The sequence below is a fragment of the Rhinatrema bivittatum genome, chromosome 1 (genome assembly GCF_901001135.1).
Source record: "Rhinatrema bivittatum chromosome 1, aRhiBiv1.1, whole genome shotgun sequence".
Lineage (NCBI taxonomy): Eukaryota > Metazoa > Chordata > Amphibia > Gymnophiona > Rhinatrematidae > Rhinatrema > Rhinatrema bivittatum.
The window spans coordinates 460,592,578-460,620,188 of NC_042615.1; the positions used below are offsets into that span (position 1 = coordinate 460,592,578).

General features: G+C 46.3%; 1 protein-coding gene across 1 annotated transcript; it reads right to left on the bottom strand.

Moving 5' to 3' along the window:
* Window positions 1–429: 429 nt before the first annotated feature.
* Window positions 430–25,916, bottom strand: CER1 (cerberus 1, DAN family BMP antagonist). Its single transcript, XM_029613211.1, has 2 exons — window positions 25,368–25,916; window positions 430–789 (listed from the first exon to the last, which is right to left on the bottom strand). The coding sequence occupies exons 1-2, from the start codon at window positions 25,914–25,916 to the stop codon at window positions 532–534; spliced, it is 807 nt and encodes a 268-aa protein (XP_029469071.1). The 3' UTR covers window positions 430–531.
* Between the last annotated feature and the right edge of the window lie 1,695 nt (window positions 25,917–27,611).

Here is a 27,611-nt window from a genome sequence, read left to right on the forward strand (position 1 = left end):
AAGCATTAATGAATGCAAAACCACCAGGGTTGATTTGCTTGCATTATTGCAGCAAACCTCATAGGTTAAAATTGCCCAGAGGAAGGGGGGGAGGCAACCTGCTGACACAGGTTTGCATTGCTTTTTGTGCAAATGTATTTTCCAGGTAAACTGAATGTGTATCGTTTTGAAAAAATGTTAAAGCCCCTCCCCCATCTCTCTCCGGGTAATGCCTTCTTCCTCTGCAGGTAAAATCACACGCGTTGTGGCACTACGCTTGTAATTTTATCCCTACATGGGGAGAGGGGCAATTTTTAGAAACCCAGTTTCCCCAGCAAAGCAGTTTTGCAGTGGAAATGGCTTCGAAATTAACCTCATTGTGTGTATATATTTATATGAAATATAACAGTACTGTTGTACAAAAGCATTAATTCCATTCTTTTGGTTATAACTTTGGAAAACCACACAAGCTACCCTGTTTAGCTTCACCTGGAGTCTGTGCCGACTCGCATGCCACTAACGCTTGGCCTGTGAGTCGGTCTTGGTGTCTTTTTAGGGAGGCCCCAGCTGAAGGGGCCCGCCTTTCTGGACCTCACACTTGCACTCCTGTACCACCATGACCGTTTTCACCACGGCAGAAGGCAGGGTGCAGTTCATTGCCAGTTGGCTCATGGTGAACTTGGAGGGCAGGCAGTGGGAACAGAAGGTGTAGGAATGATCTTCAGGGCCAGGAACGTGAAAAGAGCTGCACTTCCCGAAGCAGAGATTATTTTGCATCACCGTCTCTTCACAGTTCTCCTGTATGATGCTCTAAAAAAAAAAAAAGAAAGAAAAAATTGTGTGTTTCTAATTAAGCCTTTTTGCATGTTTTAACATATAAATGACATTCAGTTTTGTTCTGATTCTAGGATCTCCTTTTATAAGATATTTCTGAGGAATTATCACTATGTTCTAGGAAATGCCATTGCAGAAAAATAAAAAAGAAGTTTCATTATACCTTGATTTGTTGAGCTACTGGTTTATGATGTGTCCCAAAAATGACAATGACAAAGAAAAACAAGCCTGTAAGCGTTTTTATATTTTATGGTAGTGCGTCAGGTGCATTTTTACATTGTGGGTAATTCTACACATTATTCGGTGTGCTACTTTAATTTTGCATGCCAGAATGTCAAACCCTTTTATAGTGCGGTGCATGGAACGTTGTCATCAGATCTGGAAATTCATTGTGTCAGGTGAGAGCAGTTTTCCCTGTTAACTTTTGTCAGAAGACATTAGGAAAATATAAAAGATGTGCCACATGGAGTAATGATCATACACAGCTACTGTCTTTTTTTCCTCCCAGTTTCCTCCCAGTTTTCTTTTGGCATGGTGTCATTGTGAATTACGTTCTTGAAATTTGGAAATTATGTTCATTCCTAAACTGTGAAAGTGATAAAAAGATTAAGAAGTGTGCTACTCAGCAAACCTTTTACACTCCCCTGAAGTTTTGTTCATTGGGGCAGCATTTTTCTCCATTGACCTGTTATACACTGGATGGAACCAGGACTTCAGGAAATGTTTACCCTATATTAGTTCATTCACTAACACAGCAGATATCCATTTAAGTACCAAGTTATCTGGCCTCACAAGGCTCGATAAATAAAAAATATTCAAATAATTGGTTAGGATTTTTTAGTTATCCAGCTACATGTAGCCGGATAATTTTAGGTGAACAAAATTCAGTTCAGACAGATTTACTCCCTATCTGTTTGAACGTGAACTCTGCACTCTGTCCTGTAGGTACTCCCACAGAGTTCAATCTATAAAAGAGGTTTATTAGGCCCTCAACTTCGCCAGTGGGTGCCCCCCAACCTCTCGACTGGCTGCACTCACCCCCAGGCACTGCAGTACGTTCAGTGGCAGGGACACTGCTATATGCCTTCCTCTTAGGCTCTCCTTAGGCGGTAGAACAGCGTGCACTAGAACGTAAAGGCCCCACAGTGGGAAGTGAGGAGTGGTTTGTAAAGATGACATTAACGTAGACTCGGGATTTAAAGTCCAGCTGCACTTCCAGCCGATGCCTCAGCAACAGGTTCTCCTGCTTTGAAGTGTAGTTTGTTCATTCCTGCCTTGCCTCATTCCTGAATTGCCTCATTCCAGCCTGCCTTGCCTCACTCCAACCTGCCTCGCATCTACCTTGCTCCTGTTTTCTGTTTGCCCTGTCTGGCTCCTTCTTCGGATTGCTCAACTGTGCCTTGACCCATGCCTGACATTGCCCTTGTTATGGTTTAGAGGTGTTTGAGTGGATTCTTGGGTACTGTAGAGATGACCATGCCCACAGGGAGGAGCCCCGTGGGGAACCACAGTACTAGGCTAGACTCGGGACACACAAACACAAAGATTTGTCTTTTATTATACAGCTGATGTTCCACCAGAGGTGGCAGTAGTGAGGTGATCCAAAGATAGCAGTCCAGGGACCCTCGGCTGAGGAGACCCATCTCACAGAGATAGTATAGGGATATCCGGATGCAGGTTCCCAGCGCAGCAGAGCTGTAAATGAGACAGACTGAGAAAGTTAGATTACTCACTAAGTTGGTAGCTGTATAGGTGGAGATCCCAGCAGGCAGAAGTAGATGAACACAGGCACCGAGGAGCGGGAGAGCAGACCCTCGAGGAGCGAGTACTTGATCCCAGATAGGCACTTGAAAGAAAGTAAAGGGCCCCCGAGGAGCGGGTGCCCAGGTTAGAGAAATACCCCGAAGGGCAGAGAGAGCTTCCACCGGCAGCAAGGAAGCAGCAGAGTAGCTCAGACCAGAGGCTTTCAATCCATTCACGATCCTAATCCGATCCTTATCCAATCCATATCTGATCCTTGGTAACTCGATGAGCTAGCAAACAAGGGCAGGCTAAATACCCGGATGGCTTGACGTCACTCGAGGGGGATGCCCCTGAAGTTCCCGCCATGACATGGATATAGACATTAGAGATGTGAATCGTGTCCTCGATCGTCTTAACGATCGATTTCGGCTGGGAGGGGGAGGGAATCGTATTGTTGCCGTTTGGGTGTGTAAACTATCGTGAAAAATCGTTAAAATCGTGAGCCGGCACACTAAACCCCCCTAAAACCCACCCCGACCCTTTAAATTAAATCCCCCACCCTCCCGAACCCCCCCAAATGCTTTAAATTACCTGGGGATCCGGCGGTGGTCCAGAACGGCGGCGGTCCGGAACGGCCCCCTCAATAGAATCGTGTTGTCTTCAGCCGGCGCCATTTTTCAAAATGGCCGCCGCAAAATGGCGGCGGCCATAGACAAAAACGATTCGACGGAGGAGGTTGTTCCGGACCCCCGCTGGACTTTTGGCAAGTCTTGTGGGGGTCAGGAGGCCCCCCCAAGCTGGCCAAAAGTTTCCTGGGAGTCCAGCGGGGTTCCGGGAGCGATTTCTCGCCGCGAATCGTTTTCGTACGGAAAATGGCGCCGGCAGGAGATCGACTGTAGGAGGTCGTTCAGCGGGGGTTCCGGACCGCCGCTGAACGACCTCCTACACTCGATCTCCTGCCGGCGCCATTTTCCGTACGAAAACGATTCGCGGCGAGAAATCGCTCCCGGAACCCCGCTGGACTCCCAGGAAACTTTTGGCCAGCTTGGGGGGGCCTCCTGACCCCCACAAGACTTGCCAAAAGTCCAGCGGGGGTCCGGAACAACCTCCTCCGTCGAATCGTTTTTGTCTATGGCCGCCGCCATTTTGCGGCGGCCATTTTGAAAATGGCGCCGGCTGAAGACAACACGATTCTATTGAGGGGGCCGTTCCGGACCGCCGCCGTACTGGACCACCGCCGGATCCCCAGGTAATTTAAAGCATTGGGGGGGGTTTGGGAGGGTGGGGGATTTAATTTAATTTAAAGGGTCGGGGGTGGGTTTTAGGGGGTTTTAGTGTGCCGGTTTTCCTGCCCTCCCCCTTCCCCCGATTTACGATTTTTTAACGATAAATCGGGGGAATTGGTATTGTATCGTGGCCCTAACGATTTTTTGACGATTTAAAATATATCGGACGATATTTTAAATCGTCAAAAAACGATTCACATCCCTAATAGACATGGGTGGCGTGTGTGCGCGCACCCTAGGAGGCCCTTAGGAGAAACATGGCGAGCCTTTGCCATAGCCGTTGCGGGGACGCTGAAGAGAGCGGCATGCAGACGCGGCGGTAGCCATCTTCCCAAGGTTAGCGGGGAGAGCAGAGAGAAAGGTGAGGCACAAAGGTCGAAGCCGCCTGAGACCGACGGATGCAACAGCCCTGACCCATGCCTGGGTATTAATGCTGGTTGCCACCTGCCCTGACTGTTGTATTCGGCGGGCTGCTCCTGTGAACTGCCATCCTTACCTTTCTGGTTGGGCCAGCCACTCTGCCACTTGACATGGCAAAATGCTGCTGACATGCTGCCGAACACCATGCCACCAGCCTCAATGCACTGCGCCTCTTCTTAGGTGCTCCCAACATCTGCCATGTTAACTGGGACCGTGGTGGCAAAGTCCCCACAGTCCCTGGTGATGATGTCAGCAGCACTGCTGTATATAAGGGCAGTTCCATTGATGCACCTTGCCTCTGCAACAGGTCCAGCTACTCTTGTAGTGTGTGTTGCTACCAGCCTTCGTTCCAGCTTGTTCCAGTCTTCGTCTGCCCAGCCTGCTCCTACCTTGCCTGTTCAGCCCTATCTATCCCTCTTCCACTTCCTTGGATGGATATCTGGTTCTGACCCTTGCCTGGACTCTGGATACGCCTGAATACTGCCTGCCTCTTACCTTTGCCTGGACTCTGGATAAGCCTAATTGATGCCTGCCTACAATCCTAGCCTGGCCTTGGACATGTCCCCAGTCATCTGCAGAGACCCTTGCCTAAGTTCTGCTGGTATTGGGGAGCGCGCCCTTTAGGCCCTATTAGGAGCGAGGAAGCGCGGCCTCATCTCAAGGGAGAATGTGAACCCTTGGATCACGGCGCGGCTCAGGGAGGATCCCCAAGAGACACCGCGAGAGGTGAGCAGGTACGAGCATGGGTGGAGCAGAGGCAAGGCTGGACTGAAGACAAGATGAGGATTATCCAGAACAGGAACAAGGCAGGCTCAGCCCTCCACTGGACCTACACTCACCAATGAGACACAGCAATGCAATGCTGGTCTCAAAAGTAGCCCTCCGGCCACTCGATAGCCCTTCCGGACCCACTGCTTGGGAATGACGATTGCGTGAGGCCAGATGGAGGCTGAGGGCAGGAACAAAAAGACTCAGGATACTCACAGGATTCAGACATAGACTTGAATACTCAGAAGACCCAGACGAAGCCTTGGAATCTCAGAAGACTCGGAGGACTCAGACAAGGACTCAGGATACTCAGAAGACTCAGACAAGGATTCAGGTTGCTCGGAGGTTTCAGGCAAGGATTCAGAAGTCAGGCGAAAGTACTGGGTGAGAACTGCATCGCAGTGTCCTACACAGCCCCCATGGCTGGTTGCGGACCACGCTGAACGTGAAGCAGACTCCAGGCGAAGAAGTGGAACTTGAGACTGGAACATGATGAAGATTCAGTAGAGGCCTGCACCAGGGCACGCCCTACACAACCACCTGTGGCTGGTCACGGACCACGCTGAAGCAGAGCAGGTTCTGGCAGAGTCTTAGGCTTGGACGGAAGCAGGCACAAGGGACTCTGAAGACTGGGACAGGATTCAAGACTCAGGATTCTCAGAAGCAAGGCATTAAAAACAAGAGTCTTCCAGAGGCTTGTGCTGCAGATGAAAAGAAGGCCTTGTACCACTAGGTGCCCTACACAGCCCCCCCCCCCCCCCCCCCATGGTCTGGTCACGGACCACTATAGTGGCACACCAGGAAAGGTGAACAGATGAGGGAACTGGACGAAGAGCTGAAGATGAGACGGACGGAGTCAGGACAGGAATATCAGACATCAGGAACATGGAACCTCAGGACACAGGACATCAAGAGAACTGGACATCTGGAACATCAGGACAGGAGACAAGTGACGAGGGAGCTCTGACGAGGGTTGAGACCAGGAACATCAGGATAACGAAGTTCAGGAACAAGAAGAACAAGGAACGAAGATCCATCAAGGCACAGGAAGACCACGGTGGACCTGAATCCGAAGAAGACCACAGATGCTGTGAAGACTGGGTCTGAAGGCCCTGAGGAACAGAAGCAGGGCCCTTTTATAGGGTTAATCCGGGAACAGGTTGATGATGTCACTCCAGAGGGCTGCGGGGCTTTTCCCGCTGCTGGCCCTTTAAAAGCTGAGCTGAGGTGCCTATGGGGAGCAGAAGACAGGAAACAAACGGGAGGCCACGCTGGCGGCATTCCTGCCATGAAAAAGATAGACAGTGGCTTCCCTGCCGCTCAGGCAGCAGCACTCCATGCCGCGAAGAGGAAATCCCGGCGGCGGCTAGGAGCCGCGAAGAAGAAAGAGGCATCGGGCTGGACGGCGGCACTAGGGCCGTGGAGGCGTCGACAGTGCAGCAACTCGGTCCGCCGCTTGGGAATGGCGACGGCGGCCTGGTTGGCCACAGAAGGCAGGGAACTGCCTGTGACTCGGCCCACAGGCAGAATCCTAACAGTACCCCCTCCTCAAAGACCCCCTCCTCAAGCCTCTTATCAACAGCTTGGAAGGGTGAAGGAATCGCTCCATACTGTCAGAGGGAAATCAAGGGTCCAACAACAGAAGCTGGAATTTCTTGGCGAGGAACTGTAGCAATGGAGATACTTGTAGCTGAAGACATGGCAAAGAAGGTCGAAGATCCAGGCAAGACGTAAACAAACATTGAAGACATAAGACAGGCAGGATACAGGATTTGCAGGACAGCAAGGCTTGCATCTCACTTTCTAGTAGTCAAGGTGGCAGGAATTGAGGACAAAGAGTCTAGGTTGAGCAGGAGGCACAGATGAATGGTAGCATCTTGGAGTAAGGACTGGTTCTTGGTTCAAATTAGTCAGAACAAGAGTGGCAAGTAGACAAGCATCATCTTCATGTTGGTAGCATTGGTGAAGACAGATCAGGCTTCAAGCTGGATTCTTAGATGCAAGAAGCATACTGGGAGGAACATCCCTACCGCCCTATCCATACTCCCTTCCTCTTCCCCTCTCCTCCCCACCCCCTAAAACCTTTCGCCTACCTTTCTTTTTTGTTTGTTTTATTGCTTACTGCTCCAATGGGGCAGAAGCAACTTGCGCATGCTGGCCAACTGCCAGTGCATGCTTCCCCGGCACAGCAACAAATGGCTGCTGTACCGGCCACCTCCAGCCCCGCGCCTCCCTTCCCCCCCCTCCCTGCCTCTTTCTCTGGGCCCGGCACTTCTGTGTATAACGGGGGTTACGCGTGTGGCTGGGCCCCTTTTAAAATTCAAGCGGTGTGTGCAAGGCCCTGCCACACGCGTAACCCCCGTTTTTCACACACGTGGCTGTTTTAAAATTCGGCCTATCCCTGGAAACCTTCCAGATGTGTCATGACTCCCTTCTGGTGGATCACCCAAGACTCTGTAAAACCAAGGAACTGATCAGCCAGTTGGAAAAAAAGACATTGCAAAGTATATGTCCTTCTGTGAGTCTGTGTTCACAACAAAATATCATGCCAAAGCCCCATAGTTTATTGAACACTTTGCTGGTGCCAGAGAAACTCTAGCAATGGATTAACCTTGACTTTATTACTGATCTTCCAGTTTTCCAAGGTAAGTCCACAATCTTGGTTGTTGCGGACTCATTCTTGAAAATGGCTTACTTGGTGCTCATCATCTGTCTTCCTTTCTCCTGAGAGACAGCGAGACTCCTGTTCAAGGAAGTAATTCAGCTACAGTGGTTGCTATCCCACATTGTCTTGATCTGAAGATTGCAGTTTGTAGCCAGGTTTTGGAAGGACATCACCAGGCTCCTAAGACTGTGGCCTATTACCCAAAGTCTAAAGGACAAATGGAACATCTAAGCCAAACCGTGGAGCAGTATCTGCATTGCTTTTGCAATTATCAGCATACCAACTAGTTACAACTGCTTCCTATGGCAGAGTTCACATACAACTCCGAACACTCATTCAATAAGACCTCATTGTTCTTTTTCCAATCAAGATTTATATCCACATTTCCATTCAGGAGAAACCAGTCAGTCCCCAGTCCCTGCAGCAGTCAACTGGGTAAATACCTTGGGTTATTTGCATATCCAAATTCATGGAGATCTAGGAAAAGCCAAAGAAGCCCAAAAAAGGTTTTCAGACAGACAATGGAGACAGCCTCCACCGTTGAGACAAAGTCTAGGTCGCCAATCGCAATGTGAAAAGCATGAGGCCCGAGAAAACCTGGACCAAAACTACATGGGTCTATTTAACATCCAGCAGCAGATTAACCCCATAGCATTCACCACCAACCTGCATATCCACCCAATGTTTCATGTTGCCCTCTTAAAACCATATAATCCTTTTCCAGAGCACCAATGCTCCTCTCCAAAGCCATTTTCAGTTCAGGGCCGACGTTTATTATCCAGCAAATCCTGGATGCAAGATACATTCAAGGATAGCTGAACTTATTGACGGAAAGGGATATGATCTAGAGGATTTTAGCTGGGAACTATCAGAACATGTACATGCTGATAGATTCCAAGCCTATTTCTACAGAGAACACTCAGACCTCAGCCCACAGGAGGGGTACCCTGTAAGGTACAGCATGTGACCCTTGGAATTTGGGGCACACACTCTCAGGATTAACCACAGGATTGGCTGATCATGAAACACTTTGGTAGTAATTACCTAGTGTACCCAGCAGAAGAGGTCCTTCCTCCAGGAAGCTCCCAATTGGACCAGCCTTGGGTGTGTCCCCTGTTTGGAAGTTTTATATAAGGAGACTCCATTTGACACACATTTGCTGGTCCTAACAGCTTTCTGTGGAAATGCTGAATGAGTGAACAGCTCTTGAGTTCTGTTCAAGATCTGACTTCTGATGCATGACTGACTTCAGATACTTGCCAGCTTATTCATTTACAACTAGGCCAAAGCCTTTATCTGCCTATGCCCTCAGGTACTCCACAAACCATCAAGTCCCAGCCACGCCCTGGACCTCCGGGCTCAATCCTTGAGAAACAGCCACAGCAGTAGGTGAAGACATCACTCTGGTGCTGTGCATGGTGAGTTTGCTTCTCGAGCTTCTTGTTTACCAAGGCCCATGGCCTCCTCCAGACTCTGTCCTTCTTCTTTTGAGGAAAGCCCATTCAAAACTCTGACAGGGACTCAGACTCAATCAGGAGGAAGGAGCTGCTGGTACGTAGCTGTAACTATTGCTAGGTCCAGGTAAGTAATTAGGGGCTTAATCAGCAGGAAACAGAATATTTTTAGGAGGCAGACATCCAGGGGTCAGAAGAATTTCAGGGGAAGAAGTGGCCCAATAGGATAGTGCCTGTACATTGGGATATCTATGTAAGCAGGCAAGATGAGTCTGCTGGTCTGTGTTGGGCTTAGCAATCTGAACAGTTACAGTAGGACATGATATGGATGGATCTGTAGAACTTTTAAGCTGAAGTAGCCAATTCAGGTCCTTGAGAACCACGAACAGGCCAGGTGTAGAAGATATCCATAATGAATATACATGAGATAGATTTGCATACAATGGAGGCAGTGCGGCCTGAAGGACTTCTTGATCTCTGTTGCCTGCCTGTGTCCCTGGAACATTTTTGGCTACCTGGCTAACCTCTTTAGAGGCACCAGTGAGTGCCTAAAAGGAGGTAGCCTGCAGTAGTGGCTGGGCCCAAAGAAATTCTCTCTGGCTTTCTGCTGCCTGCCCAAGTCCCCAGAATATCTTTGTCTGCTTGGCTCCCCTCCTCCTGTACGGTAATGACATCATCTAGAGGCGCTGATGAGTGCCTAAAACAGTGATGGCCAACCTTTTGAGCTCAGTATGTCAAAATTCATAAAAAAACCGAGCATAACTCGAGTGGTGTGTCACTTCTAGAAAAATCCATAATTTTGTGATATTTGTAGCTCTAATCAATAACAAAAAGTTATAATTTTAATATGTACTGTATTTATTAATAAAGCAAAAACAAATAATTCTTTACCTTACCTGCTTAGTGACTTTTTTGTTGCTGAATTTCATTGGCTAAATCTTCAATTGAAGGTTGGTATTTCGTACACTTCAAGTCCAAGCAAGCGTTACAAACTTCATCTGTCAGTCGGTTTCTTTTATTGGCTCCCATTCATTTTCACACCACTCCCTCCCCATCCCCCAGGCATGCACACATTCATTCTCACACACACAGACCCCCAGGCAGACTCCCATTCATACACATGCACACACTAAAGGCAGACCCCCCTCTCTTTTGCCAGCAACCTCAGAGCCTCTCTCATTCCTCTGCTGCCACTGTCACTGATACCGCATGGCTATTGGGGAGGTGCCGATTGCTGCTACTGACACTGAAGCCCATTCTGTTGCCTCTGTGCAGGCCCCGTGGGCTTCCACTTTCTCCATGCTGATCTCCTACATTGTGAGATCCGCATAGAGAAAGTGCTACTATTGCACATTCCCAAAAATTACATGTGCCAATCACTAAAAAGTAATTTTTTTTTTTTTTGCCTTTGCTGTCTGATCTTAGTTTTCTAATTGGTTGGTCACAGGCTTTTTTTTTTCCACCTTCCCTTTCTTATTTTTTGCCAATTCCTTTTATATTGTCTTTTTTTCTGTTTCTTTTCTCTCCATCTTCTTCCCTCAAACACACACTCAGGTTCTCATTCTCATATGCTTTCTCTCTCTTCTCACACACACACACATGCACACAGCCTCTCACTGGCACACGCTCTCTCTCATACAATCATTCATACACACAGGCTCTCACTGGCACACGCTCTCTCTCATACAATCATTCATACACACAGGCTCTCACTGGCACACGCTCTCTCTCATACAATCATTCATACACACAGGCTCTCACTGGCACACGCTCTCTCTCATACAATCATTCATACACACAGGCTCTCACTGGCACATGCTCTCTCTCATACAATCATTCATACACACAGGCTCTCACTGGCACACGCTCTCTCTCATACAATCATTCATACACACAGGCTCTCACTGGCACATGCTCTCTCTCATGCAATCATTCATACACACAGGCTCTCACTGGCACATGCTCTCTCTCATACAATCAGTCATACACACAGGCTCTCACTGGCACATGCTCTCTCTCATACAATCATTCATACACACAGGCTCTCACTGGCACATGCTCTCTCTCTCTCTCACAAACACACAGAGGCTCTCACATGCTGTCTCTGCAAACATTCAGGTCTTCACTCCCACACACAGTCTCTCAGCTCATCTCAAACACGCACACATGCACACTCTACAAACCCTCAGCCTCTCTCTCACCTCTGGGCCTCCTCTTCGCGGGTCGCCGCAGGATGGGCTCTGCAGTGGCCCTGATCTTCTCGGGCCGCGGCGGCCCTGCTACCGGGCCTCTTCCTCTTCTCGGGCCGCTGCGACTTGGAATTCGCGGTGGCCCGTAAACGCAAATGCTGCTCCTCTTCTGCACGCGCTGATGCTTCACCTCCTTCCTGCCCACGCGGCTCCGGCAACGTTTACTTCTGGGGAAGCACAGGCAGGAAGGAGGAGGAGGAGCATAAGCGCGTTTAAATGCGATCTTTGTCTTGAGCCTCATCGCTGCGCCGCATGAGCCTCCCTGCACCCGGGGGCATTGGTGGAGGGGTCTGGAGGGTAGAGGGATAAAAAAAAAACAAATTTTAAAGGGTCGGCGCAGCTGAAAAAGAAAAGGCTCGGCGCAGCCGATAAAAAATAAAAAATTCCCGATAGTCCTTGAAACCCTGCGTATGTCAGCAAAAACGTCTCGACGTGTCACCTCTGACACGCGTGTCATAGGTTAGCCATCACTGGCCTAAAAGGAGATGGCCGGTGGCGCGCCCCTTAGGCCCAATTTGGATTTTGGCACAGAGACTTTATATGTCTGACTTCTTGCCCCAAGATTTTTGCTATATAACTTTCTTATAATTGTTAAACGGCGAGGTCAAGTTTAGAAGTCTTCTTCTTCTTGCCCTCTCCAGCAACAAACTATTCCTCAGTTTTTTGCAGGTTCCTTAGGACAAGATTATCCGGGGATGGCCCTCGCTGCAGGCATCAAAGGAGCATCGACTGGCTTGCTAGAGGCTGAAACAACTCTTAGCCCTGACAATTGCATTCCTCCACTTCCTCCAGCCTTGCAAAAAGCTTTAGAATTTGATCTACCGAGTACTGATCTAAAGGTGCGAGGAATAATTTCAGGTACTGGGAACAGTCGGTGGGGCTATCTCAGTCTGTTGTACCTATGCAGCCTGTTTTGCAGTGTCCTGCTAATATAGGCCTCAAAGATGTATGGAGGCTATTGTGTTGTTAGAAAGGACTGTCAGTAAAAGATTAGATGACGTTTCTCTGTTTAAGGACACTATTAAAGAACAAGTGTGTCCTCAACAATCTTCACTAAATGGCCACAAAGAAAGATTTAAAACGTTGGAATTTAAAGATATGACTGTTCAGAACTTTAAAACAGCTAGTATATTGGATTGTAGCAGTATGAAGAGATGTTAATGTATTTATTTATTTATTTAAAAACTTTTCTATACTGTTGTTTAGTAGAGCAGCATCACAACGGTTTACAGTTAGGCACAAATATGTTTGGTTTGGTTTCTAAGTTATCCAAAAGGTGCCAGTATTATACGGTTACATAGATCAATAATATACTCTAAATGGGGAATGGGTGTGGTTACCATTATTGTTAGCGTAATCATATGTTTATACTGTCTTTCTAATATAATACTTAAATGTGAGAAAAAAAATAAGCAACTCTGCATTTTTACTGGTGACTTTCAGCTGTTTTTGTGTTGTTATCCAGCGCACATGTTATAAAATCCATGGGCCATGTGCACATTTGCGCTGGATTTTATAATCTGCGCGCGTATGTGCGGGCGGCTCAAGCAAGGGGGAGGGACTTTTGCAATGTTCGCGCGGCGACACATTCGGGCCTTCCCCAGGTCCCTCCCAGTCCGCTCCAATTCGCCCAGGACTGCAAGGCCCGGCCATACACGTAAACCCAGGGATTTATGGGCCTTTTAAAATCTACCCCATAGTGTTTAAATCATAGGCTCATGTGCAAGGGAAGAATGAAAGGAGAAAATAACCAACACTTGCATTCAGGCATTCAAAGCATCTGTACTAGATCTGAACTGCTTTGTTGTCTACCATAGTGCATTACTGGATTTGAACCTGAGCTGAAATGATTACCAAAATGTGATTTGCTATTACTTGCCTTGAGGCACATGGTCTCTGTTGTAACCTAGTAACATAGTATTGATGGCAGAAAAAGGCCAAATGGTACATCCAGTCTGCCCAGCAAGTTTCCTATCGAAGTAACTGCCGCTCCTTGCAGGTTACCCCATGTTTCTGTTAAGGGTACTAACTGCCGCTCCATGCAAATTACCCCCAAAACCTATGTTAAGGGTAGTAATATTAACAATCAAAATCCAGCACTGTCAAATCCATATCAAAATTACTGCTAGCAACAATTTTACAGGGTGAGAAGCCTTCTTGATAATTCAGACAATGCTGCTTCGACATGCTTTGCTTTTGGACTTGGCTGTAGAAGCAGTCCTGCGCTTTTTCCCTAATGTCTGCGTATCTGTACCCTGAACCATAAAAGTCAGGGCCCTGACCTTTTCCCCCCACTGTCGAAGCAGAGAGCGATTTTGCAATTGCGTCAAAATCATGAAAATTACTTGGTTCAGAGTAGTCATCCCCTTTCCTTCTGTTAGGTATAGTAGCTGCCACTCCTTGCAGTTTACCCCCATGAACCCTTTTCTTAATTTCCACCTCTAGCCTTTAGGTATCCACAGTGTTTATCCCATGCCTTTTTTAATTCATTTACTATTTTCAGCTCTGAAGGTCTGTATCATATCTCCCCTGCACCTCCTCTCTTCCAGGGTATGTATATTCATATCTTTCAGCCTTAGGTTTTGGGTACTTGCCAGGTTCTTATGGCCTGGATTGGCCACTGTTGGAAACAGGATGCTGGGCTTGATGGACCCTTGGTCTGACCCAGTATGGCATTTTCTTATGTTCTTATGTTTTCCGATACAGCTCCCCACACCATTTTGGTCACCCTTCTCTAGACCACCTCATCCCGTCTCTATCCTTTTTGAGATACAGTCTCCAGAACTGAACATAATACTCCAGGTGAGGCCTCACCAAGGACCTGCTCAAGGGGATTATCATCTCCTTTTTCTTACTGGTTATTTCTCTTTCTATGCAGCCCAGCATTCTTCTGGCTTTAACTATCAGCTTCTCACATTGTTTCACTGCCTTCAGATCGCCAGACTGCCTTCAGATCGCCAGACTATCACCCCAATGTCCCTCTCCCAGTCCGTGCACGTTAGTCTTTCACCACCCATCACATAAAGCTCTTTTTGGCTTACTTTACTCCATATGCATGACTGCACTTCTTAGAATTGAATCCATTTTCAATTGCTATTGAAACATGACTTGATGGAACATTGCTTATTAAACTGTACAGCAGGAATATTTCCAACTGATTAGCTGAGCATTTATTATTACCTTCCTACCTCTATATGTAGTTGGAAAATTTTCTAGCTAAAAAATATGAGAAAAAATAATTGCATCCTATGTTAAAATAATGGTGCCTCACAGGAGGTGCCTATCTCTGAAATGTTGTGTAAATTCCTTTTATGCTGAGTTTTGACCCCAATTCTGAGATAAGCAATATCAGCCTCATTGTAAAATGGATGAGCCTCATTATTAATTTTCCAGTATGGTAATGAAGAGAAGAGCCATGGGGATGGCTTGCTGGAATGGTGGCTACTACCTGGTGATTACTACCGTTACTCAATAAGCCTTCACGCGGTTAATGCAACTCCAACATTGCTCTCTGCTTCAACGGCAAGGGGAAATGTGGAAAAGAGGATTTGTATTCAGACAACAACCAACAAGGTCTGAACCACACAGTCTGGGTAGACAGATAAGCATAGGGGTAGCTTGCTTATTGCGGCAGTTACTACCCAAAACCAATTAAGCCTGATACTTCACTTTGAATACATATACAGTGTTGCTCTCTGCTTCAACGGCAGGGGGAAATGTGGAAAAAAGGATTTACATTCAGACAACATCCAACAAGATTGATCTGTGCAGTCTGGGTAAACAAGCATCGGGGTAACTTGCTTGATGCAGAAGTTACTACCCTTAACCATTAAGCCTTATGCTTCACCTTTGATGCAACTCCAACATTACTCTCTGCATCAATGGCAGGGGGTGGCAGGAAATTCAAATCAAACAGTTACCAACAAGGGCCCTGAACTTGGTGGTCGGTGAAACAGATAAGTATGAGAAAATAAGTGTGGGAGCTTGCTGGGCAGACTGGATGGGCCGTTTAGTCTTTTTCTGCCATCATTTCTATGTTTCTATGTATGTCTCCATACCTCCATCCTCCCCCCCCCAAAAAAAATGATATGCATATCTTGAATAGGGAAGGAGGGACCACTGAGCATGCTCTGAATCTTATATTAGCATGGAGAAAGGGTATGAAACCTACAATAAATGCCAAACTCCAACACTAAACATGGAGTTTTATTTAACTTTTTAAATGCAATTATGGGAAAATAAGTCCTTAGGAATCAATGTGAAATAAAAGATTTTATGAGTAGAAATATAAAACTGTTAATTCTGCATACTACAGATTGCAAAAGAATCCAATCGTAAAGGTATGGAGAACATTCTAGATTTATTGTGCTTTGCTATGACTAGAACCATGATAGGAAGGATCCCTGCCTGGCTGGTAGATGGTCAGGGGATAGGTAGTCCTATAGAATATATCTGACACATCCTTTTCTGGTATTGCATCAGTACCAACTTTGGGGCCAATGCAATACAGTGCGCTCAGCTGAGCACACTGTATAACCCGCAGTCGGAGGCAAGTTGAATAGGCGCTAATCAATCCCCTAATGCAATAAGGGGATTAGTGCCTATTCACCACACGTCCGACGCGGAGTGAATCTAATAGTGCGTGTGACATGCAAATGCATGTGAATGAGGCTATTAGGCATTCACTCCAATGCAAAAAAAAAAATGTGCATCTTGGACGCACATTCAGCGATCAGCTATTAACACCTGCCTGGAGCAGGCGCTAATAGCTGAGCTCATTTAAAACAAGTACAGAAAAGCAGAAAAAACTGTTTCCTTAGTGAAACAAGTTAAAAAAAAACAACAACAAAACTTGACAGTAGGGTGCAGGAAACGGACGATCAACTAACAAGCATCTGTTTCCTGAACCCCTGGCGTCAGTTTTCCTAACCGGCGGACGGCCGAGTTAGGGAAACCAATCAGGTTCTCGTTAGCAAGGAGCGCTAGGGATGCGACCCCCTAATTTAAATTTGCATGGCGCCCCCCCTTGGGGGCACCTGAGGTGCATTAAGAAAGCGGGCGCTGACCGTTCAGCGCCCGCTTTCTAGGCACATTTATTGCATCGGCCCCTTTATTTGTTAACTTGTCTCAGAACTGCTTATGCACACATATGTGGAATTTTTATTTTTGCTACCATTGAGTATCATGTTTACAACCAGGTCTGACATTACCAGTTGCACTATGACGGCCACTATGCAGCAGTGCTTTCTAGAGATCATGATGTTATTTTGTTGGCCTATGCTGTTTTTCTGACACATGAACATGATAATTTCAAGGTAACAGAACAGTATGACAAAGCAGGTACCCAAAGCTGGAAGGATGATAAGAGTGCATAGGGAGAGGCATAACTAATAGAATAAAGGAAGTGATTATTCCATTATACAGGTCATTGGTGAGACCTTATCTGAAGTATTGTGTCCTGTCCTGGAGGCTGTACCTGCAAAATGAAATAGAGTGGAGGTGGTTCAGAGAAAGACTATTTAAATGGTGTGGTGTGGGGTTTGCAGCGGAAGACCTTTAAGATGAGACTTAAGCACCTAAGTATATATAACTACATCATAGAAACATAGAAATGACAGCAGAAGAAGATCAAACGGCCTATCCAGTCTGCCCAGCAAGCTATGCACTTTTTTTTTTTTTAAATTTCTCTCAAACTTCTGTTACTCTTGGCTCTTAGTAACCTTTTGGTTCTATTTCCCTTCCACCAGCAACATTAATGTAGGGAGCAGTGTTGGAACTGCATCCAAGTGAATATCTACCATAGTTAGGGGTAGTAACCGCCGCAATAAGCAAGCTGCACCCATGCCTTTGTTTACCCAGGCTATGTAACTCAGTCCTTGTTGGTTATTGTCTGTATATAGATCCACCTTTCTACGTTCCCCCTGCTGTTGAAGCAGAGAGCTATGCTGGATGTGTGTTGAAAGTGAAGTATCAGACTTTCTCCCCTGCTGTTGAAGCAGAGAGCTATGCTGGATATGCATGAAGTATCAGACTTTCTCCCCTGCCATTGAAGCAGAGAGCTATGCTGGATATGCATTGAAAGTAAAGTATCTGGCTTATTTAGTTTGGGGTAGTAACCGCCGTAACAAGCAAGCTACTCCCCGCTTTTTGTGAATGCAAATTCTTTTTTTCCACACTTCCTCTTGCCGTTGAAGCTTAGAGCAATGTTGGAGTCGCATTAACCGTGTGTATGTTTATTGAATAAGGGTATAATCTCCAGGCAGTAGCCGTCATTCCCGTGAGCCACCCACTCTTCATTCATGTCCTCTAGACTTGATGGATCCACAGTGTTTATCCCATGCCTCTTTGAAGTCCTTCACAGTTCGAGTCTTCACCACTTCCTCCGGAAGGGCATTCCAGGCACCCACTACCCTCTCCGTGAAGAAATACTTCCTGACATTGGTTCTGAGTCTTCCTCCTTGGAGCTTCAACTCCTGAACCCTGGTTCTGCTGATTTTTTTCCGATGGAAAAGGTTTATTGTTGTCTTTGGATCGTTAAAACCTTTCAAGTATCTGAAAGTTTGAATCATATCACCCCTGCTCCTCCTTTCTTCCAGGGTGTACATATTTAGATTCTTCAATCTCTCCTCATAAGTCATTCGATGAAGACCCTCCACTTTTCTGGTCGCCCTTCTCTGGACCGCTTCCATCTTGTCTCTGTCCCTTTGGAGATACGGTCTCCAGAACTGAACACAGTACTCCAGGAGAGGCCTCACCAAGGACCTGTACAAGGGGATAATCACTTCCCTTTTCTTACTCGATATTCCTCTCTCAATGCAGCCCAGCATTCTTCTGGCTTTTGCTATCGCCTTGGGCATTCAGAAGTTCAAAACTCATAACTCATTGGTGAATTTGATGGTATCATATAAAGTGCCTATGCTTAGTCAAAGAAGGGTAAATCTCATTATGTCAGTTGTGGACAACCTGTGGCTTGGGAACCACATGTGGCTCTTTCATGTGCAAAATGTGGCCCTTGCTCTCCTGGCCACATGAGAACTGAGCAGCACACACAACTGAAAAAAGCAGAAAAGAGTCATTCTGCTCTAGTCCCTCCCCTCCTGAACTCACAGAGACAGACGAGAGGGGCTGGAGCAGGGGGGTTTCTCTGCTGATCCCAGCCCTGTTCTCTTCCCCACCTTCTGCAATCAGAAGCGATGGAAGACAGGAGGGGAAGGAAGGAAGTGAGGCTGCAGCCAACAGGACAGCAAAGAGGAAGTCAGCAACCTGCTCCACCTCTCACCATCCTGTCCAAACCCCCCCCCCCACACACACACACACACCTGCTGCCTGGAGTAGAGGGCTCTTCTTTGGGCTGCTGCCTGAAGGGAAGGAAGTGGAGGACACAGCCCCAGGCCCGGCAGATCACTGTGCTTCCAAGGCTTGACATCCAGCTGGCAGCAAAGAGAAGGAAGGGGAGCTGCAGTCTGGCCAGAATAACGTGTGGCAAGGGAAAGAGGGGTGAATGTAGTTAATGAAGACTTTGGGGAGCAATACATGAAATGAATGTTGGGGGGAGGAGTGGTCCTAGAGGGAATGAATGCTTCAGAGGGCAATGACAGGCAAAGAGGTGAATGTTGCAAGAGTTAGGGGGAGAATAGCACAAGGAAAAGCTTATACTTGGGGAAGATGGGGTGGGGGTGGGGGGGGGGGGGTGTTTGAATATTGTTTTCCCCTCCCCATCTCCTAGAAGTCAGCAATGCAGATTAGACTGGCACCTTATTCCTCTCCATGGTCCAAACTGCTACCTGATTTGCAAAAGGTGTGAGGGGACCAGGGCTTGGGTGGGGGAAATGGAGGGAGGGAGAGAGGGCCAGGATAGGGTACTGTATGAGAGCCATGTGGAGGGAGTGGAGAGGCCATGGGGGTAGAAGGGATTCAAAAGAATGGGGAAAGGCAGTAGAGGGGTGTGAGAAAGCCAGCAAAGATCATTGGGGGAGGATGAAAAAAATAGAAATGGTTTCAGGATGGGGCAAAGGTGGTGAGGAGGGTGTGTTTGTGACAGAGCCAAGATTGGGGGGGGGGGGGGTGAAAGGGAAAGGAGGGTGAGGATGGGTGACAGTCATAAGTTGTAAAAATGGAAGGAAGGTTGAAAAAGCTAAAGGGGATGAAAGGAGGACAGGGAAGGGGACAGGGGCAGGAGTGAGAAAAGAAGCTATATGTGTTGAGGGGTGAGGGAGCCACAGATGGTGATTGAATATGGAAGGTTTTGAGAGAGACATACATGGGATTGGAGAGGGGAAATGCAAGAGGGGGTGAACGTTGGAGAGGTGGGGGGGGGAGGGGGAGGGGGGAGAGCCACAAATGGTAATGGTGGAGTATATATATGAGAGAGCCAGAGAGGACACTGGATGGGAAGGTCAAAGAGGAGAGAGAGAGAGGGAGAAAGAGAGGGAGTGGGAACAGAGTAGATACTAATGGTGGGCAGAGGTTGAGGAGAGGAGGAGCAGAGTAGCATAAGTGGCAGGAAGGGAGGGTTAATGTTGGAGCCACTGCACCCCTGTCATTGTTCTAGTGGGGTCTGGGGAATGTTCTGCTGCGTCACTGAAAGAGAGACTGATAGGGAGAGGGAAAGGGATTGAGAGAGACTTGTGGGGATAGGGTGGGAGGATTGAGAGATTGGGAAGACAGATGGGTGGGGGAACTGAGAGAGAGAAAACGGTGAGAGGCAAACGTGGGACGATTGAAAGACTTGGGGAGATAGGGTGGAGGGATTGAAAAAGACTTGCGGGGAGTTCAAGAGAGACTAGAGAGAACGGCAGGAGATTGAGAGAGACTGCTGTGGACAGGGTTGGGGAACTGAAAAAGACTGCTGGCGGGATTGAGAACAGGATGGGACTGAAAGAGACAGTGGCAGGGACAGGCTGGGAATATTGAGGGAGAGGAAGAAATACTGTTGGAAGGGGGGATACTGCCACCTCCCCTTAACTCCTTGTCTTTTGGAAACGTGAGCCGCTTTGGTGCTGTGCCTTCCGATTTCTTAGCTCTTCATGTGTAAAAGGTTGACCAGCCCTGCACTCTGTGCATAACATGATCTGTCATATTATAGACCACTTATGGCAACAGTTCAAGCCAGCTTTCTTTATCTTATGCACATGAAAACAGAAATGGAATAACAGAAAAGTACTTAGGTCTATGATGGCTTTTCAAGCATTACTGACTACACGGCAGGAAAGCTGCCGCAGTTAAATAAGTGGTGGGAAAGCTGTCAAACACCACTGTAGCTTTAAGTAGGGATATGCTTTCGTTGGAAACGACATAGACAATGTCAATGACATTGTCTACATTATTTCAGGTCATATTATAAAAAAAATGATAGAAAAAAAAAAACACCAAACATTTTGTGTTTTATTTCCTATTGTTTTTAGTGTGCACCAGACGGTGCTGGCAGTAGGCAGGGAGCAGCAGATAGTATCACCATAGAAGGACGAATCGGGAACTGTACCAGAGGAAAAGCCGGGCCCTGCAGAGAAGCAGCACAAGCGGAGTTAAGAGTGATAAAGGAAGATGGGAAAGTTGAGAAAAGTGTAGGAGAGAGGTCATCAGGATGCTATTCAGTATGTGCTGGTACATGTGCCTAGTTTCCTGTGGGCAACTCAGGGACAGATTCTACAGCAAAGGATCTGAGAGTCTGCAGCACCTTGCAGTTTAACACATGTAAATGTAACTTTACATTACAAAAATGAAGCTGTTTACAAATCTTTCTTATGGGTCTAGATTGTGTAGTTTGGGGGGGGGGGGGGGGGCGGGATTTAGTTTTTTTGGATAAGGATCCAGGGATTGTCTTAATGATTGGTGTGGGGAAGGGGGAGTTTTAGAGTGGGATTGTCTTATGGGGATGGGGAGGAAAAAGAGAAGAAGGATCTCAGAGATGAGGGAGGGAGGAAAAGAGATGAGGAGATGGGGAGAAATGATTAGAGATAGGGAGAAGTCAGGATCTTGTCTTTCACCCCCCCCCCCCTTCAGTGCAAATTCCCTCTTTCTCTCTCAAACATGCATAGCTAAGATTTCCTCCCTAGCACACACACCTGCACATCCTCTATTTCCTCTTTCTCACACACACACCTATTCTTTTCTCACTCACATATATCCTCACTCAACCCATTTCTTTTCTCTCATACACACATACCACACACTCTTTATCACCATTCTTTCTCTCACACACACACACACATCACTCACCCCATTGTCATTCTCTCTCTCTCTCTCTTTCACTCATACATACACACATATACACAACATTCACCCCATAGCCTCTCTCACACACCTCTGATCCTCTATCGCCATTCACTTTTACACATACACGCATATTGCTCACCCATATCTTCATCCTCTCGCACACACATACACCACTCACTCCCATTATCATTCTCTTTTTCTCTCTTGCACACACACGCATACACTATTCATCCTATAGCCTTTCTTCAGAAAGGCTATAGGATGAATAGTGTCACACTCACCATTCACTCCATAACCTCTCTCTCTAAAACACACACACACACACACACACACACACACACACACACTGTTCACCCCCATAGATTTTAACTCTGACATACATAGACAACACACCTATTGCCACTCACTTTCTCATACATACACAGACCACTCACTTCATCACCATTCAATCTCTCTTTCTCTCTCTCACACACACACACACACTGCTCTTCACTCACACACATGCACATAAACACACACACTGACCACCCCATCACCATTCTCTCATTCACACACCACACATTCCACCTCCTCTCTCTCTAACACACACTCTTCTACACACCCTGCCCAATATTTATCTCTTCTCAGACATACACATCCTGCCCACTCCTTTTCTCACTCCATCCACTCACCCCATCTCCTGTCTCTCTCCCTCACACACATACATACACACACTCCTTATCTCCTCTCTCCCTCATACATACACACACACAATCTCTGCCTGCCCTCCTCCCTCCCTCTCTCTCACATTCACACACCCTCCCTTACCTACACCCTCTCTCTGTTGTCACTCTGTGCTAATCATCCTTTTCACTCCCCCACTCCCCGCTGCTGATCCCCCCCCCCCCCCCTCCCAGCCAGTTGGCAGGAGGAGGAGAGCTATGACATCTCATGTCATGTCTTCCTCCTCCTCCATTGTAGCCCAGGACTAGACTCATGGTTTGAATCACATGGGACATCATGTGTTCCAAATTGCAAGTCAGGTCCCAGGTGGTAGAGGAAGAGGACAGAGCCCAAAATACCGCTGTTCTCCTTCTACTATTATTCTTGGCTAGTTGAGTGTGTTAGGGGAAGGAGAAAAGCGAGGTCCTCGGTTCTCATAAGAACATAAGAAATTGCCATGCTGGGTCAGACCAAGGGTCCATCAAGCCCAGCATCCTGTTTCCAACAGAGGCCAAAACCAGGCCACAAGAACCTGGCAATTACCCAAACAGCAAGAAGATCACATGCTACTGATGCAATTAATAGCAGTGGCTATTCTCTAAATATAATTGATTAATAGCCATTAATGGACTTCTCCTCCAAGAACTTATCCAAACCTTTTTTGAACCCAGCTACACTAACTGCACTAACCACCTCCTCTGGCAACAAATTCCAGAGCTTTATTGTGCGTTGAGTGAAAAATAATTTTCTCCGATTAGTCTTAAATGTGCTACTTGCTAACTTCATGGAATGCCCATGCTCATGCTTGGCTTCCTGCCCCTCATTTCCCATGATTCCTTAGAACTGGCAATTTCATAGCAAAAGTTGTATTTTGTATTTTGCAGTCCTTGATGAAGCTGCAAAAGTTGCAGGTAACTGGGGACCCCGATGAGAGAAATCACCATGTGGCTACCAAGCCACCTTTCCTGCAGTGATGGCACCAACAAGGTGGGATTTTTGGAGGGTTTCTTTCTACTTATCTTGTTAATGGTTCCTGGTACACTGGCACCTGGTTTATCAGGTAATAATTATGCTAAATAACATACATGATTTCTGGCATGATCAAATGCGCCAATTAAAACCAGAGTGAATTTCCACCCTCCACCAGTTTTGCAGAAAAAGTTCCAGAAATGTTTATGCCAAAGCCCAATCAGTTTGACTGCAATGATTGATGATGCTTCTTTGTGGTGAAAGGAAGGGGTTATAAGAAATAGGTTTAAAGAGGACGGAGATGAAAGCGTCACTGTGCAGGTAAGCTGCATGTGGAGGATTAGGCCCAGGTTCCATTTATATAGCTTTATGTAGCTCCTTTCCACAATTAGCTCTGTTAGTGCTATCAATGAAACAAGATAATGGTGACAATTTCAGGAATCTATTTTCCAAAACTCTTCAGTGTTAAGGATCTCAAAAGTGCTTTCAGCAGCCTCATCCTAGCTGGAAACCTTCTGCTTGGCACAACGTTGCCCTAAATCATCCTGAATCCAGTGAACAAAAGTCATGAGTAATACTGGCAAATTCTTCAACTTCTAAGGTGTTTGGACTTTGGATTATTGGTGTTCTCAATGCATTTCATGTATTATCAGTACTATTGCCCAAGATAATATTGACAGCTCACATAGGAATAACTTATGAGTAGCTCTGTTAGCCCAGCTGTGATGGGGAAGAGTTATTGTGGCATTGCCTTTGGAAGCTGGCATACAAGCCAGGAACTCAGATTATCCACCTTAGAAGTGACTGTATGTCTCTTTTAGAAGTACTGCAATTGTAAAGCATCCAATTGATTTGTTGCTGATGCACCTAATGTCACAAATTTCTTGTGCTATAATAATGCGCTTTATGAGATAAGCATTTCTAGATGGTGCCAGAAGATTTTGTCTTCAGATTTAAATCATTAGAGGGTGACCAGATCATACAACCAGTCAGCTACTTCCTACCTAGGGCATTCTGCTACTTAGGATTTCACATCTTATCTATTTATACTGACATTTGATCTGAGATATCACATTGGTTTACATTCAGGTACTGTAGGTATTTCCCTATCCTCAGAGGGCTTACAATCTAAGTTTTGTACCTGAGACAATGGATGGGTAAAGTGACTTGCCCAAGGTCACAAGGAATGACAGCGGGGACTTGAATACTGGTCTCCTGGTTTGGTAGCCCCCACTGCTCTAACTACTAGGCTATTCCTCCTGCCCCACACATCTTATGCATAGTGAAGAATATTATCTCCCAGACTAAATGTAATCATCTGGTCACCCTCACTGCTAAGAACTTACAGATTCATCTTCTCCTGTACCTTACAATGGCTTATCACACTAGCAAACTAAGTGCCAGATGACCTAAGCATTTTTTTCCACAAATTTCCCATAGATACAAATTGGGACAAACCTATTAGTATGTCTGGCTTTTAGAGAGATATAATAAAGCAAGCTGTAAACATAAGATTGGTACACCGATCATATGCTAGATTTTATGAACTAAGGGCTCTTTTTACAAAGCATTATTCCCATAAACAGAAAATGGGAGAAACCCTTTAGTATATAGACCCCTAAGGTTGGAGCTTAAGATATTCAAATTAAACCACATTCATGGGAGCCTATATGAAATTCTGTATAAATTTCTTCATAAAGCTGGAAATGTATTGAAACAAATCTTGACTTCAAATTATATTAGGACAAATAGGTTCCTTCAGTTTTAATTACAAGTGCTAGCTAGAATTTGTCTGGCTTTTCCATAATTTTGGCTAACCAAGTCTTGTGTGAATATATAAAAGTCTCTAATCCTAACCTAAATAGAAGAAAAGGATTCGTTAACTTGGGCAGCCTATGAGATAAGTGCTCATTAGTTCTTTCTCAGCATTGTCTAAGCAATGGACCTTAGTAGTCCCTAAAGCTTGCATTTTCAGGCATTCTTTAACCTAGTAAAGCTATTTTATCTCCTTAACTGTTTTGCTGGGTTTCTTTTAACATATTTTATTTGTGTCAGGCTAGTCTGGGGCACTCAGAGCTCTTACCTGAGAGAAGGGCAGGGTTTTGCACGTCTCCTGAAGCACCTCCGTGGTCTTGATGGGCAGGATCAGATCTTGGGAAGCAGAGTTCTTCTGGAACGTGAAATGGTTCCAGAATTTCTTGGCATTCTTCCGGTAGGGGGGCACCATATTCCTCTCGTTCATCAGGAGGGGAGGGAAGAGGCTGCGCCTTTCTTCAGGGTTGAAGGACTCTCGGGGTTGACCCCAGTCTTCGGCATCCTCCACGTGGCGCGCCATGGGGGGGAAATGTAGCCGGGAGGGTTCCTTCACCCCTCGCCTACTGTCCTTGATAGAGGGGAGGGCATCTGCCAGGCTTGGGGCAAATGCAAGCAGTCCTTGCTGCTCCACGATCTCTTCATAGTCCGCTGAATCATCCAGCAAGAGCTCCCCACTATGGCTTTTGTGCCCAGCCCTTGCCTGATCGTGTTGGGGAAGAAACAGAGCTTTCCTCCTCCTTTTTCTGAACAAATCTCTTTCTGGCCTTGTCTCACAAAGACAGGAAATCAGCAGCAACTGGAGCAGGATTAGGAACATTCTGAGCTTTACCTTGCCCCAGCCTTTGTTGGGAATCTGTCTCTCCGCTAGTTTGTAGGAGAGGGGGATGTGGGGTAAAACTTTTTAACTGCAGCTTTTATAGAGGGAGAGAACAAAGTTATATTGTGCTACAGCAGGAGGGTCTCCAGGGCAGCAAGCATAACACAGGACTGCTGATTTTAATTATGATAAGGCCATTTGAGTTAATTTAATCCCTTCTCTTAGTCTGGGTGTGTATACATTAGAAGCCCATTTTTCCAATTTAGTCCATGGGGGGGTGGACATTTGGAAGGAAGGTTCAGATCAGTTGTTTATTTTTTAGTCTACGAGAGAGAGAAACTTTTCTGGATGTGTATTGGCTGAATCAACATTTTCTTCCTGTGCAACCTGCAAATTGGTGTTTACAAAAGCCAGGTGTTTTACTCTAGAGGCATTCAGATATGAGTATCATGCTGATAAAAAGGTATACCCAAGCAGCTTAGTGCTTGTTTTATTATAGCGTCAAAAGAAACAATAAAATGTTCTCCACACATATGTAACATTTTATATCATAACACAACTCCCAGCAGGAAGTCTAGGTCTACAACAGGGGCGGATAACTTGTGGCTTTCTCAGCCATGCAGTAAAAGCGCTTCTACCCTTGAGAAGTCAGAATATCTCATAACCAGGCAACAGGAAGTATGCAACTGGCCTTGTAAAAGAGTTGGGGGGGGAGGGCGATGTCTTTGTTTCCTGCTAAATGTTTAACTCAATTGGATGGAAACAGATATACCTTGTTTCAACCCAACCAATTATTAGATAGTAGGAGCGCTGTGAAACTCACCTCTACCTCAGGATCCACTTGATTTGCTGTGAAAGGTGGTTGATTTGTTAATGCAGTCAGTTTATTGGGGCCAATGTAATAAGCCATGCTAAGCCAGCTGCATGTTTTTACTCCAATTTTTGTGTGTGTGTGAGTGTGTTCAGTTCTGGAGACCGTATCTACAAAGAGACAGAGACAAGATGGAAGCGGTACAGAGAAGAGCGACCAAAAAGGTGGAGGGTCTTCATCAGATGTCATACGAAGAGAGTTTGAAGAATCTAAATATGTACTCCCTGGAGGAAAGGAGGAGCAGGGGTGATATGATTCAGACTTTCAGATACTTGAAAAACTTTAACGATCCAAAGACAACGACAAACCTTTTCCGTCAGAAAAAAACCAGCAGAACCAGAGGTCACGAGCTGAGGCTCCAGGGAGGAAGACTAAGAACCAATGTCAGGAAGTATTTCTTCACGGAGAGGGTGGTGGATGCCTGGAATGCCCTTCCGGAGGAAGTGGTGAAGTCCAAAACTGTGAAGGACTTCAAAGGGGCGTGGGATAAACACTGTGGATCCATCAGGTCTAGAAGAAGTGTATAAAAAGGAGGCAGCAAAACACTGCATGGAGCGGCAGTAGCCACAGAGGCATTCACGGAGCGGGATGCCAGTGGCCAGTAGTTGGTGTTCCACCTTCACGGAGCGGAAGGATGGAGGCCTGCCATCTCCATATTTAAAAAAAAAAAAAAAACCAGCGGTGGGCAACAGTATGTAAAATTAACGAAGAGTTCATAAGCTATAGGTACTACCAATTATTAGGCTTATTCAATATTTGTTGATAGATAATGTGGCTTTCAATGCATACTTCACTTTCAATACATATCCAGCATAGCTCTCTGC